This window comes from Parastagonospora nodorum (assembly GCF_000146915.1).
Source record: "Parastagonospora nodorum SN15 chromosome Unknown scaffold_8, whole genome shotgun sequence".
In the NCBI taxonomy this organism is placed as follows: Eukaryota; Fungi; Ascomycota; class Dothideomycetes; order Pleosporales; family Phaeosphaeriaceae; genus Parastagonospora; species Parastagonospora nodorum.
Genome location: NW_001884556.1, coordinates 948,341 through 962,507, shown reverse-complemented (window position 1 = coordinate 962,507; position 14,167 = coordinate 948,341). Strand labels below are relative to the sequence as shown.

Genomic DNA, 14,167 nt, shown 5'->3' with positions numbered 1-14,167 from the left:
CACTCTCCACTCTTGGCTCTTCAAAGTACTTCTTGAGGGGCAATATGCCAGAAACCGAGTGGAGGGACGTATGATAAAATTTGCAAGACTTGATGAGCATACGATAGACGAATGAAGCACATTATACCCAACTTCGCCTTTGTTTACCCTGTTGTGCCTCGTGTCACAGCCATTGGAATGAGCTGGTATGCTTGGGGCTCGGACTTTTGCGAACGAACCATGACATCTGGTGACGTCGGCGATAAACAATCTTAGGGCCGTGCCGAGTATGAGCTCACCATTACCGCTGGCACATTGAGCTTTCACACCACATCGAACGAAGGTCCCATACACCAACTCTATACCTTGGATTTTGATTGTCTGCCTGTAGCTCCAAGTCTGCGTACAGTTACACAGACCCACCCAAACCATGGCTCCCAAGCCCAGCTTCCCCGCCTCGCTCCTCCGCGCATACACATCCCTCATCAGCCGTCGCACATCACAACTTCAATTCCACGCATCGCGCCTCCTCGGAATCGGCCTACAGTCACAGTCACAACATGTGTGGAGGAGGCATCTCGAAGGCGTCACCAGCGGCCTAGGCGGACGGCTGCAGGCTATCCCGATACCGGTGCAATCGCAGGGCTTTGGTCAGAAGCGTTGGCACTCCACCGACTTCCAAAGGAGCAAGGCTTATGAATTCGACGATGTACTCAACTTGCCAATCTCTGCCCCTACCACCTGACTAACCCGCACGCAGATACTCGCGATCCTCGAAACACCGTCCGACTCGCGGCTGCTCATCGACGTGCGCGAACCCTACGAGTTTGAGGCGAATAGCATCCCGACGGCGATTAATCTGCCGATTAAGTCGCACCCTGATGCGCTGCTTCTAGATGAGGAGGAGTTTCAGGACCAGTTTGGGTTTGCGAAACCACCGCTGAATAAGGAGATCGTGTTCTTTTGTAAGGCGGGGGTCAGGAGTAGTGCGGCAGCGGGCATTGCGCGACAAGCTGGGTAGGTTCTTTCAGCTCATACATGCAAATACTTGACTAATATTTCCGTAGATATGAAAACGTTGGCGAATACAAGGGTTCATACCTAGACTGGGAGCGCAGGGGCGGTCCAGGAACGAAATCACCTCCAAAGCCAGAGGGCAGAGGCGAGCCGAAGTTGCCGGTAACGGAGACGAAGCCGAACGGACCAGGAGATAGCGGAGAAGAGGATCTTGGACCGCAGGGTGCGCCGCCGTATCCCGAGGGCCCGAATACAAAAAGACAGTGAGGTGCTGATGCGCTGAAGGGAGAGATGGTATAGGTGTGTAAATAGAATCAGGAAGCACTAAGACGTTTATAATAGCCATGAAGATGCCCCTGTAATCCCGCGCATGTCTCTACTTGCAAGCAAAAGAAGTGGCTTTAGCAGCATCGCCACCAACATACACCAACTTCTTCGGCCAAAGACAAAGCTCCACCTTCCTTCCATTTTCCCTATTCAGCGCCTCCAGGGTGTTAGGCTCCGTTCCGTGCTCTACCCACGCTATCAGGCTCTCCAAAGCTTCGCCTGGATAGTACCCTGTCGTCCCTACTCCACAGTGATTCAACCCCGGTGCTTCAAAGTACCGATAGTACTCAGCTGCCTCTGAATCTAAATCATATACTGACTTGACGTAGTGCTCAGTGTACTTAGGTCCAAGTAAGACATCCGCAGTGCCGTGCCACGTAATCATCTTCCCACCAGCTTTGGCAAAGGCGCTGAGATCTGGATTGGTAGGCGCGAGGAGCGGATTATACTTGACTGACTCCTTGAACAGCTCGGCGTACTTTGTCGTATTGACAGTCCTGACATCAAACTCCGGATCCAAAGCCAAGAAGTACTTCTGCCACTCCACCGTCAGCGGATTAGGATCGCCCGCACAACTCCCATCCACCCCGCAAACCGTCTGCGCATGATACATCAGCTGGGCGGATACATCCAGCCCATACCAAAGAAACTTCCCCTCCGGCGTCTTCGAACCGCTCCACGTCTCCCGCGCCACCCTGACCGCCATCTGCGTAACAATCGCCGAACTGTTCTTCGACGGACACTCCACTGTCTTTCCCACCAACCCCGCTGCATCAAACTCACACGTCGAATCCAACACAATCCCATCACTCGCCCCATCCCTCCCATCGCAAAACTCCACCGCAGCGCGGCTTATCCCCTCGAACTCACACCAACTCGGCCACTCCTGCGCATCATTCATAACCCCTCTGCGCCCACATAAACTGCATTATCAACTTGGCCCCCCCAATGAAGTCCCAGGGCGGCAGTCGGACTAACTACCCCCATTCATACACCTTCTGCGAAACCTCGTGCGCCAGAAATGAGTCCCTGCCTCGCCCCCCTGACTGCACCCAATTCCAATAACTCTTACTCGGGCTCCGAACCGTAGTACGCCCTTTGCAACGGCTTTCCCCCAGCGTGGCAGCTTCGAAGAGACATCGATCAGCGAAATTGTGCAAGAGAGGGATAGTTTAGGTGCCCGGGGGATACGAGGGGCCCATGTCGCGGGTGAGGGGAGCGAGTGTCCGCTGTCGGTGGATGTGACGGCGAAGCCTTGGGATGCGGGCCCAGAGGTGTGTCAGGGGGGTTTTCGGGCCCGGTGTACCAGCCGCCGCCGCCAGCGCCGAGGAGGCGGCCTGTCCATTTTGAAGGGAGCGGGAGCGTGATGGTCGTGAGGACAGTGTCCGCGGGGGACGAGTTGGTGTGCGTGTAGGTTATCAGGACGTCGCAGGCGGACAGGTTTGTGATGTTGGCCGCGAAGTGGTTTTGGTCATCGGGGACGGAGAGGGTGAGGTTGGACTGCTGGGTGGTGGTTATGTTGAGGATTTGGGTGCCGGGGAGGGTGAGGGAGGTGAATGTGGATGGAGTGCAGAGGGGTTGTGGGGTGGCTAGGACAAGAGATGTTATGAGGGAGAGGGCAAGGTGCGTGAGATGCATCTTGGATAAGGAATTGGGTTCCGATCCGGGCTCAAGAAGGGTGTGGAGGGATGGAAAAGCCCAGTGTGTAGTATTCTGAGAGACTGGGTCTTATATGGATTTTTCTTTATGGTGAGATTTCTCGTTGAGGTAATTCAGCTTACTCATTAACATTTTGGTAGCGTTTGGTGACTCGAGGATTGCAAGTGCACATTACGCTCAGAGTGCAAAGATCTGCTCTTGTATTCATATTTGTGGCGTTAAATCTGCTCATACAATAGCCTCAAGGTACAGTGCGCACAGCATAACTTCCTCTCATGTCCTAGTCTTTTTGAACGATGACAAATCGCAGCATCGTTCCTGATGGTGAGCCTTTTTGAGCACGATATATGCAGTCGGGCTTCTAATCCTGCAGCCCCACTTACGCCCCTTGTATCCTTCCTTGTCGCTTATTAGATACCCCGGGTGCATACATCCTACTAGTGACTTTCCTTCCCATCATCAACATCTTCGTGAACATGAGCGCGCAAACCCGTTCCCTCCACACCTACAACGAAATAATCCATCTTCTCAAGATCCGCCTTTACCAGTGATTCATCAAGCGTGAAGCGAAACTGATTCGCTAGCATAGCAAGCGTTAACATTGTTTCAGCATTCGCGAGATTGATCCCTAGACACTGCCTTGCGCCTTTTGAGAAATTGACCAGGTATTTCTCCAGATGCTTCGCGTTAGGTGCGAGCCAGCGCTCGGGGCGAAAGGTGCGCGCATCAGAGCCCCAGATGGTGGTGTCGAAGTGTACGGTATAGGCGGACATGCTGACGCGGGACTATAAGTTTGTTAAGCAACTACATTCGAGATTGGTGCGATTGGCTATTTACTTACGCCAGCTGGAATAAGCTTCCCGTCGACTACCAGTGGCTCAGCTCCCATACCAGGTTTGGGTACGACTCTGGGAAGTCGACCAGGAACTGCCATGGCGTAGCGCATAGCTTCTTTCACGCACGCAGCCTAGACATATCAGCCACGCTCTCATGAAATCGGCAAACTTAGGTGCGTACCAAGAATGGAAGCTGTTCAATCTTCCGCGTCTCATAGTCCTGCTCCGTCACAAGCCCCGCTCCTTTAACTTCCCCCTTCAACTTCTCCCACACAGCCGGCTTCTTAATCATCTCCTCAATCGCAACCGAAAGTGTAGTCGCCGTCGTATCCGACCCCGCGATCAACACCTCCGTTGCTTCCGCCAACAAATCTCTATCCTTCAACCCCTCCATCTGATCGAAAATCACAACATGGTCAAAGCTCTTGCCCAATTTCTGCAGACTGCGGAACTTATCAATCGCCGCCTGTACGGCGTCAAAAAGAACTCGTTGTTTTGCCGCGGCCGTGCTGAGCTTCGCTGCGAGCGCGAGGGGCGCATTGATGGCTATGATGCGGAGGATTGGGAACTGAATCAGCTCCCAGGTAGTTGCGATTGTTTGGTTGAATGTATCGAGGATGGGCGCGCTGAATGTGTTATCTTCGGCGTCGGTAAGGAGGTTGAAGGATTCGCCGAACGCGAATTCACTGATGACGTCGACTGTTAAACTCCTGTGAGGGAAGTGAGTAAGTATACATCGCATTAGTGGGTCTACTCCTCGTACCTGAAGCCTTGATACAGATGAACAGGTCCGTTTGGTCGAGCAGCAGATATCCTTTCACAAAGCTTGTTGACCTTGGAGAACAAAACCTTCTCCAGTGCACGTGTAGACGATTTGGAAAAGAAGGGGCTGAGCATTCTCCTCCGCTCGCGATGAAGATTCACATCGCTCTCTGTAAACGTCGAATGTGCTATGCCGAAGCCTTGGTAGAACCCTTCTGGTTTGAGGAATGTGTGGCGTTGGGAGTATACGGTGTGATACTGTTCAGAGTCGGTGATGTGGAGCTCATTGGGCGCTATTCGAAGGGCGCGTGTGTCTGTTTTGTAGTATCAATACTGTGTTAAAGTAATCTTGGATGTCATACTGTAATCTTTATGTAACTGCTCGAAGACTTGTTGTGGTTTGCCAGCCTTAGCCACGGAGAATAGCCACAATGAAGATAGTGCTGCTTTTTTGGGCCGCGGAATGATGCTAGTGGGTGGAAGTAGAGCAAATACACTGCTCGGATACTACAACATGCCAGAAGCGACAAGGACAGGTAGGCGATTATCTCCACAACAGATAATTGCCCTGGATGGAAAATCTTTGAAGCCCCGTTGGATTGCTCGGCATGATGAAGTTGGGACGGCATTGCTTGCTGATGCTAAAGAGCAATACGAGTATGTCAAAATATAAGCAAAATTTGGGAGAACTCGAATAGTGTTTTCTGATGTCAATCGCTCAAATCACTAGAAAATGGGCCTTTATAGATGAGGCTTGGACATTGGTGCCTCAAGTTATCCACAACGTTTTTTTCCTAGTCCATGACATATTGGTACGAGGATGTACGACAGATCGGTGTTTCGGCGCCTAGAGAAGGTCGGTGTATCGGCATGTATGCGATACTTATCTCTACACAAGGTATGCGGCCTTGGTGATTGAGGCCGGGATAGCTTCGGCAGCACGGCGGTCTCGGGGCCCGACATAAGTCTTCCATCTACAATCCCTCAAAGAAGATCGCAAGTCTTAATGAGATGCGGAATCATACATAGTATTTACGTCATTGATGCTGAGCTGCACCGAATACCGTCGCCAATCAGCGGCGCTGCCTCGAGGTTCCTCGTGGCTTCCGCAGTCTCTGTGCTCTTCGTCCATAGCCATGTCCGTCGAAAGAGGGTTAAAAGGCTAATTTAGCAGCCGCTCAAGCCGTCATCGTAGGTACGGCTCGTACAGCATGGCGAGCGGCACGGCCCACGTTGCTAGTATCTTCCGTCATCTAAGACAATGTTCGTGTACAACCACCATTTCTTAAATCAAGAGCTTAGATGTCAATCTTTAACTCCAGTATGACTACTATCTTACCCTCTCTTGATCAGTATCGCTTCAAGCCACTTACACGCCCTCCTCAGTGTGTCTCTATCGTCTTCTTCCAGGAAATCCACTGTGTCAAGCAATAACTTCACAGGCAATCATGGAATGTAGATCGTCCTGAGTTCACTATCTCCGCGAGTTCGGCAAGCTGCCCCTCTCTCGGACATTGTCTTACGGTAGACGGATGAAGGTTCCGCAATAGCCATAGACACAAGGAGTGAAACTTGAATTTGAACCAGTAGATTAAACGTGGAATGGTACTGGTGGGAGCGCGACGTGAAGGTGTTACCACATCTATCGTTTTGTGTTGTACATCTGTTTGGAGCGGGTTTGTAGGTACTTGTGTCAGCTGTCGGGTATGCAAGTCGCGAAGGTACACTCTGGGTTGCATCGAGTCTTGTGATGGCGATTCATCGACGCCCAAGATATGATGTTGAGCATATCTTGCGCCGTTCGCTTCCGGTATTGTCGTTTGGCAGGTGGGACAATATGTATACCATTCATTTGTGGAGACATACGTGTGATGCATTGATGATTGCGATGCGGTACGCATCGAATCATGTGCTGGACTTAAAGCTGTCGGTTAAGATGTGGTGTTGTCCAAAGCTTGCACTGCTGCGCGTATTACTGGTTTGGTTCCACACCCTTGTGAGTAGCTTCCTTCTCCGACTTCTTTAGTGAAAGTGTGATCAGGGAAAAAGTCCGTGGGTGCGATTTCACATTGGATGTGTTGAAGCATCGAATCCTGGCGGGGGCAGCTGTTCATTTTTACAGTACAGAAGCAAGATAAGGAGAGCCGAAGAGTTCCCAACGCCATGGATCAGTCCCGCTAGTGAGGTGTTCGGTCCCTCATGGAGTGATTGGTTCAACGAGTCGTCTTCGGTGCTTGGGAACCGGGCAATTGTGAACTTCGAAGGATTAGGAAGAGAGGTTATGTCTATAGAGCTTGCCAGTATTTGAGGCAGCTGACATATTCGTAAATCCTAATCAGCTCTACATCGGCTATCATTGAAAGAGCGAGAACAACTGTGCATAAAGTTGTGCAGTTCCATCTGCAAGCTGTCTAGATCATTAATAGCCACAAAACTGAAAGCTGTCGCTACTACATCAATGAGCGTCATGAGGATTGCCGGCCGAAGAGAGTGAAAAGATCATCCCGGGACCAATAGTGGCTGTGGCACGGGCGGCCACTCTACAAACTGCTAAAATGCGTTACTGATAGATTCAATTTTAATGGCAATATTGTTTTCGCATAAATACCAAGCCAAGGTAACATAGCGTGAACACCTGGAGGAGAAATTAGAGCGTTTTTGGTCCTTGATCTCGGAGATCTTGGCAAGGGGATGTCGACATGATTGATAGTGCCGTTGTGACGTGTAAGCACCCCAGGGTCTAAGCCATGTGATATTTTACGTGGCAGAAGCATCCCTCAGCAGTCTGTTCGTGTCATCACATACCGGAAGAGCCGGGCTAGGTACGATTGCAGTATTCGTCCAGAAACAAGGACGATGGGTAAAAATAGCGATCGGCGGGTGCGCTAGGTGCCTGAGCCACAAGGACACCCTCCCTGGGTTCGTTTATTATCCATTCATGCATGACTCGTTTTGCTTCGGCGCGTCGAACACGCGTTGAAAGGTCAAACACGTCGCTTCGCAACACGCCACATGGGTAATTGCAGTGTTGTGCCACTGCAAACTCATGTGTTGTCCAAGTGAATCTCAAGGTGTGTTGGAGTGTCCTACAGTTTCGCGCCATCGCACTGCGTGGACTAATGGTCTCTTGCCGCCGTTATTGTCGTCATACTCGCAATGCGCTCGTACTCAGTCGTGTGCGCCACGCTGGAAAAAGACCACGATCGTATCCTCGGAGCACTGTGACGCCGAAGGCTAGTTCGGTTTGGACTCTGGTTCAATGCCAGTGACGTTTCGGTAAACGTTGTTCGCACCGTAAATGCCCCATGAAGTCGAGGTTGCGATGTCGACGAGCACGGAACCAAGCAAACATATGCACGCCACCCATGCCTTGCCAACGTCAAGCATGATCGACACTTCAATCTGCATCCGTGATAGGTTTTTGAAAATCGGACTGCAAGCGCCAAGTTGCCCGCGCCAGCGTCTCACGTTAGCAAATTGCCGTCGTTGTGTGATTGGTTGTGGCACTGATTACGCAGTGTGGCTATGGCCAGTTTCAGCGCCCAACTTCGAGACACCAGGGCTCCTCCCTTTATTCTCCACCGCAACGTATTTGTCCACGTCGACACCCGCTCCCCAACGACATCACCTATACTTTTACACTGCGCAAACCTAAGACTGGACAACTGGACACGAATAACCGATTACTGTACTGGAAAACGCCAGTAAACGTCGCAATGCTGTGGTTTAAGAAAAGGGAGGGCGATATCGAAATGGAGCCAGTGAGAGGCCAGAAAAAGAACACAGCACCAGAGGACACTGAATATCGACCGATAAATTGGAAGAAAATATTATTATCACCAAAATATATACGTATGTTGCGTGTCTGGTTCTGTTCGTTTTCTCGTACTGACCAGCGTTGCAGCATGGCACATTCTCAGTATTCTCATTCTGGTCGCAACAGTCATGATAACAATAAAACACGATGAAGTGGTCGCAGTAAGTCGAAATTTGATCGCTCAATCCGACACAAGCACTGACGCTTCTCCGCAGAAATTACGGCCATTCTCAGAAAAAGTGCGCGATCTGCCAGCAGGATGGCTCATCCCCATCGCAATTCTCTTTGTCATTTCTTTCCCTCCTTTGTTTGGTCATGAGATTATCGCATTGTTATGCGGTGTTGTCTATGGACTCTGGATCGGATTTGCCATTGTTGCTGCAGGTACATTCATCGGCGAAAGTAAGCTTTGTCCCAAGCATTCCTGCTAAGCCCCCCAAGACTTGCTTACTAACACAAATCCAGTCGGCACGTGGTTTGCATTCAAGTATTTATTCCGCCGCAAGGCCCACGAGCTGGAACGCAAGAACCTTAACTATGGTGCTCTTGCACGACTTACCCGCGATGGAGGATTCTGGATCGTACTCGTCATCCGACTTTCCGCAGTACCGTCGCATTTTTCCACCGCCGTGTTCTCAACATGTGACGTGAGATTTTGGCATTTTTTCGTCTCAACCTTCCTCTCGCTGCCAAAACAGGTCGTACTGGTCTACCTCGGCGTTTTACTAGTGAAGCAAGACGATGATAGCACCATCAAGACTGTCATGTTCCTGATTCTGGGAGCAATCACCATCGCCCTCGGCGCCTGGATCTACATCAAGATGCGCAACGTAAAGAAGGTGCTTCTAGAAGAACAGGAGACGAGGAGAGTCAAGAAGGCTGAAAGCGTTGAGATGACACCGAGTGTAAAGACTGCATTCGAGAGGCGGTATGACAACGAGCCGTATGAGGCACAACCACTCCAACCACAGCCGTATCGGACATATGAACCGCAGGTGTTTGAGCACACGATGGTACCGACGCAGCCAGCGAGAATGCTGTAAAACTAGTGCGGGGCATTCGGCGTTTTATTGAGAGGCATATACATTTCTAGTGTGCTAATGACCTAATGATTTCTGGTACGTTCTGCGTGGGCAGGCAAGTCCACCCAACATTTTGAAAGTGCAGCAAATGCATACCGAGTCTTTTCCATCGCTCTTGTTTTCGTTTTGATAGACTGTTCGGAGCCCGTTCTATAGCCTGAAGCTATACACAGTATCGATAAGCTTCAATTGCGGTGTCAGGACCTTTTGTATAGCTTCAGGATATCAGGTGCCCCTGTTCACTTTCAGCTCGCCCCTCGTGCACTGTCGACAATCGCAACATTGCCCGACTTTCCCCATGTCTCACAAGGATCAACACGAGGCGAGCCGCCCACGTAGCGCACGCCATGCATGTCAGCACAAGCTCTATAGCCCGACCACTAAGATCCTAGCTTATCGCGCACATACATGCCTTATCAAAACTTTACCATCCTACATGCAGCATTCCAGTATCTAGTTCTGACAGGATCATACACCTACCGTATGCTCCAGCCATACAAAATTCATTTAAGGTTACACAAGATCATCGATCTCGGAGCATGGCAACGAAAGAAGGATGGCGTACTGGAAGTTGTACCACACAGCTGGGGGTGGGCTGAAGATATGTCAAAGTCTAGGCCTCGTACGTTGCACTACACTGTGGGGGCTGGAAAAGAAGTGCTGACGGACGGAGGGTTTATCTGAGGTAGAACGTCCCCGCGTAAACCCCATATTCACGCGTCACATTGTTTTTTGCACACTGATTCTCTCGAGCGACAGAGTAGGCTGCATAGCTTCACGTTTTCTTAACCCTAATTCCTTCAAGCGATAGACTAGACTGTATAGCTTCAAGGTCTTTCCAGCGGTGCAACCATGGCGGACGAGAAACCGCATGCTACAGAGACAGCCATCACCCTTCCCGCGGGCGATGTCGAAACCCAAGGCTTCGATGCATCCGCTACGAAGAAACTGCTCCGAAAACTCGACTGGCACATTATCCCCTTCATGTCGCTAATCTACCTGTACGTCTTCAATCTCTCCGATACACCATATTCAAATAAATAAATAAATAAATACATACTTACCAACACCACCATTATAGTTTATGTTTCCTCGACCGCACCAACATCGGAAACGCGCGCCTCGACCACCTCGAATCCGACCTGCACCTGTCCGGTATCCAATACAACGACTGCCTCGCCATCCTCTTCCCCTTCTACATCGCCGCAGAGATCCCTTCCAACATGATGATGAAGCGCACGCGCCCGAGTATCTGGCTCACGTTTATCATGTTCTTTTGGTCGCTGGCGATGGTTTGTCAGGGCTTCGTGAAGAATTACCAGGGGTTGATGGCGACCAGGGTGTTTTTGGGCGTGTTTGAGGGGGGTTTGTTTCCGGGAGTGAATTAGTGAGTGATGTGGTGGGGAGGGGAGGGGTTGTTGCTGATAGTATGAACAGTTATATTACGCAGTGGTATGTGCGGAATGAGTGTGGGTTCCGCATGGCGCTATTCTTCTCAGCAGCGACGCTTGCGGGGGCTTTTGGGGGCATTCTAGCAAGAGGTATTGCGGAGATGAATGGGGTTGGGGGGAGGTCTGCTTGGTCGTGGATTTTCATTCTAGAGGGGATCTTGAGTGTGCTTGTGTCGATGGTTGCGTATTGGTGCATTTACGATTATCCGGCTACGTGTGTATTCTAAGTTCTTTCAGGACTATCTATACTAATGTGGCTGTAGAGCACGCTTCCTCACGACCCCGGAACGCACCGAAGTCCAACGCCGCCTCCTCGCCGACCAAGGCCACCTCTCCAACGACTTTGACATGAAGTATGTCTGGCAAGCGCTAACCGACTGGAAGATCTATATTTTCATGCTAATCTGCATGGCTGGCTTCTGCCCCATCTACTCCTTCGCGCTGTTCCTCCCAACGATCAGTAAGTGCTAATATACTTCATGCCCTCCCAAGACATGGCTGATATCAGAGCACAGTCAAGAACATGGGCTACACCGCCAACGACGCCCAACTAATGTCCGTCCCTCCCTACATCTTCGCCTGCATATTCACCATCGCCGCATCTTGGTATGCCGATCGTATCCGCCAGCGCGGCATCTTCCTGCTCGGTTTCCAGCTCATCGCCATCGCGGGCTTCAGCATATTGATCGCCACGCCCAAACCCTCAGTACAATATGCCGGCACAGTGTTAGCAGCTATTGGCATCTACCCGCAAATCCCCTTGGGCATGGCGTGGAATAGCGGGAACATTGGAGGCAGTCTGAAGCGTGGCACGGGCATTGCGATGCAGGTCATGGGCGGAAATTGTGGGGGGATTATTGCGAGTTATGTTTATTTGAGTAGGGATGGGCCGCGCTTTAGGGTTGGGCATGGGATTTTGATTGGGGTTGTTAGGTGAGTTCGTCTTGTATTTCGTAAAGGGATGGAAGCAGATGGGCTAATGTGTTTGTCTAGTATGGCGTTCTTCCTCACGTTGTTCATGACTGTGTGGTGTCGGTGGGAGAATGCGAGGAGGGATGGGGTTGCGAATGAGATGGGGGCTAGGGAGTTGACGGAGGAGCAGAAGGTGTTGGAGAGGGAGTTGGCGGATAATGTACCGTGGTTTAGGTATACTACTTGAGAAGATGGTACATGATGGTGTGGTTGAGTGACTGAGGGGGACCTGGAGCATCGTTGAGGTGAGCGAACTCTTGCATGTTGGTGCAGTAAATTGACTGTGTGGTGTTGAACTAGGGCCATTAGAGCCGGATCAATCATCGTAGAGCCGCTGTTACCAAGTTCTGTTCATCTCATTCTCTGCTTCAAGCCGTCAGACCCGATCCTTGGACTGATGCCATCAAGCAAGAGACACATTTCGGTGGTGTAATCTTCTTGACCCAAGAGCGTGGGCAAACCGCGATGGGGTTCCGGTCGTCTGTCAATGTTGCGAGATCAGATTTGTCAAGATCGCTGTGACATGGCAGGAGAACGGTCTCAGATGCCAAAGGATGACAGGAATACTCGTAGTGCAAGGTCAGACACATGCTGCAGGATGCAGATTGTAGGAAAGGATAACTGGAGATATAGGATTGGTGATACTGCTGGCTAATAAGTGTGATAAGATTACGGTTACTCTCATACAATTTTCGACACATTGTTTGACAAGTTCCATTGACGAAGTCACCTGTCATGGTGATGTGAAGTCCTTCGCGTGGCATCGAATGAGAGCATCTAGTTCACAAACAGTGCCGTGTCATTCCGTAACTTCCCGATCATGCGATGCACAAACGGGGGAGTTTGCGACTCTCTGTGCGCGCTCACAGTGGGTAACGCAGAAGTTTAACGACGGGAGACATGACCTTAATAAGACTCATTCCAGTAAATTCACAGAAGGGCAAGCTCAGTGGCTAGTAGTTGTGAATTATGAATGGAATGTCCAGGAAAGCGACTTGGCGTAGCTAAAAGCCACCACGCAACCACATGCGAGGCGACTGTCTGGAAAACAAACTCTCAAACCCATCTTCGTCATCGAAACCATCCTCATAATCATCGTGGTCGTCATACTCGTCTTCTAATTCTTCGAACATCCGCCTTGGATGTCCTCTTCTTCTCGAGGGAGGAGCCATGTATCTGCAAGGCTGGCCTCTCATTCGACCCCCGACATTGTGTCCTGGTGGTGGTATGCGGTATTCGTCTTCGTACTCATCATCCTCGTAATCGCCATCGTCATCGTACATTCTATATGGAGCGAAATGACTGCGACCAGAGCGGGAGAGTGGAAGGTGCGCACGCCGCCGCTGTGGTGCGAAGGAATGCGCTCGTGGTGGTCCAGGCGAACCGTATCCGAATGGAGATGGTCTTTGTCGCCCATACGGTGAGGGGCTGAGTGGGGGTCGTCCAAGGCCAAAGCTCATGTGAGGATTCATACCCATACCACCCATGCCCAGCCCCATGCCCAGCCCCATGCCCATTCCCATGTGTGCTCTTCCCATACCCGGACCCATACCCGGACCCATGCCCATACACGGTGCCATGGTCATAGGCGGTGGATGCCCGCCCATCATTGGGCTCAGACCATGTCCACCGAGGAATGGAGATTGACGGCCTCCCATGCCTTCGAAACCCGGATGCTGACCGCCCATAAATCCGGCTTGTCTTCGTCTGAGCAATTCTGCGAGCATTCTTCCTCTTTCCCGGCTAAAGCGTTCCCCGCCATGATCATATGAAGCCCCATAGAGTTCAGGTCGCTGCATGTAGCCAAGCTGTGGATGACCAAGCATCATGGTATTGATGGTGTGGAGGTGTGGCTTCAGTATTCACGCAGCCTTGGCATATTCCGCTCATGTGGCAGAGATTCGTGGTAATAATGAGTCGTGATTTCTCAAGAAGAATTTCTTTGGTGAAGAGTAACGGAGAATGACAGCTACAGATATTGTTATGAAATCATCTGACAGCACTAATGACGAGTGTCTGATGAAGAAGGACCGATGACAAGCAGGTGTGATGAAAGAGATAACGAGTGAGCCCTGCGTTGCACTGGAAGCAAAGAGTTTGGAAAGCATGGGTTTGGGGACTCAGGATCTTTATAGTAAGGAGCAGGTGGGGACTTGGTCTTGGTTCGGTGAAGTGACCACAGAAAGCGAGCATACCAAGAGCTTGGGTCTGATTGCGTGCAAGTAGTCTGTTGTATGCGCATTTGACAAATGGCCTATGCCCACT

General features: G+C 50.9%; 8 protein-coding genes across 8 annotated transcripts; 3 read left to right on the top strand and 5 right to left on the bottom strand.

The window, feature by feature from the left end:
• Positions 1-409: 409 nt before the first annotated feature.
• SNOG_05902 (hypothetical protein) lies at positions 410-1,356 on the top strand (the record flags this gene model as incomplete). The annotated part of the gene is made up of 3 exons (XM_001796244.1): positions 410-688; positions 740-996; positions 1,047-1,356. The coding sequence occupies 3 exons, from the start codon at positions 410-412 to the stop codon at positions 1,261-1,263; spliced, it is 753 nt and encodes a 250-aa protein (XP_001796296.1). The 3' UTR covers positions 1,264-1,356.
• Positions 1,357-2,466: 1,110 nt separating this feature from the next.
• Positions 2,467-2,961, bottom strand: SNOG_05901 (hypothetical protein; the record flags this gene model as incomplete). Its single annotated transcript, XM_001796243.1, has 1 exon — positions 2,467-2,961. One exon carries the CDS (start codon positions 2,959-2,961, stop codon positions 2,467-2,469), a length of 495 nt encoding a protein of 164 aa, XP_001796295.1.
• A 458-nt stretch (positions 2,962-3,419) lies between these two features.
• SNOG_05900 (hypothetical protein) lies at positions 3,420-4,715 on the bottom strand (the record flags this gene model as incomplete). Its single annotated transcript, XM_001796242.1, has 4 exons — positions 3,420-3,767; positions 3,824-3,949; positions 4,000-4,528; positions 4,582-4,715. 4 exons carry the CDS (start codon positions 4,713-4,715, stop codon positions 3,420-3,422), a joined length of 1,137 nt encoding a protein of 378 aa, XP_001796294.1.
• Positions 4,716-5,469: 754 nt separating this feature from the next.
• Positions 5,470-5,718, bottom strand: SNOG_05899 (hypothetical protein; the record flags this gene model as incomplete). Its single annotated transcript, XM_001796241.1, has 2 exons — positions 5,470-5,554; positions 5,606-5,718. The coding sequence occupies 2 exons, from the start codon at positions 5,716-5,718 to the stop codon at positions 5,470-5,472; spliced, it is 198 nt and encodes a 65-aa protein (XP_001796293.1).
• Positions 5,719-7,814: 2,096 nt separating this feature from the next.
• On the bottom strand, positions 7,815-7,988 carry SNOG_20063 (hypothetical protein; the record flags this gene model as incomplete). Its single annotated transcript, XM_001796240.1, has 1 exon — positions 7,815-7,988. The coding sequence occupies one exon, from the start codon at positions 7,986-7,988 to the stop codon at positions 7,815-7,817; it is 174 nt and encodes a 57-aa protein (XP_001796292.1).
• A 537-nt stretch (positions 7,989-8,525) lies between these two features.
• Positions 8,526-9,440, top strand: SNOG_05898 (hypothetical protein; the record flags this gene model as incomplete). The annotated part of the gene is made up of 2 exons (XM_001796239.1): positions 8,526-8,799; positions 8,863-9,440. 2 exons carry the CDS (start codon positions 8,526-8,528, stop codon positions 9,438-9,440), a joined length of 852 nt encoding a protein of 283 aa, XP_001796291.1.
• An 891-nt stretch (positions 9,441-10,331) lies between these two features.
• Positions 10,332-11,867, top strand: SNOG_05897 (hypothetical protein; the record flags this gene model as incomplete). Its single annotated transcript, XM_001796238.1, has 5 exons — positions 10,332-10,480; positions 10,561-10,866; positions 10,917-11,144; positions 11,194-11,390; positions 11,446-11,867. The coding sequence occupies 5 exons, from the start codon at positions 10,332-10,334 to the stop codon at positions 11,865-11,867; spliced, it is 1,302 nt and encodes a 433-aa protein (XP_001796290.1).
• Positions 11,868-12,906: 1,039 nt separating this feature from the next.
• Positions 12,907-13,728, bottom strand: SNOG_05896 (hypothetical protein; the record flags this gene model as incomplete). The annotated part of the gene is made up of 1 exon (XM_001796237.1): positions 12,907-13,728. One exon carries the CDS (start codon positions 13,726-13,728, stop codon positions 12,907-12,909), a length of 822 nt encoding a protein of 273 aa, XP_001796289.1.
• Between the last annotated feature and the right edge of the window lie 439 nt (positions 13,729-14,167).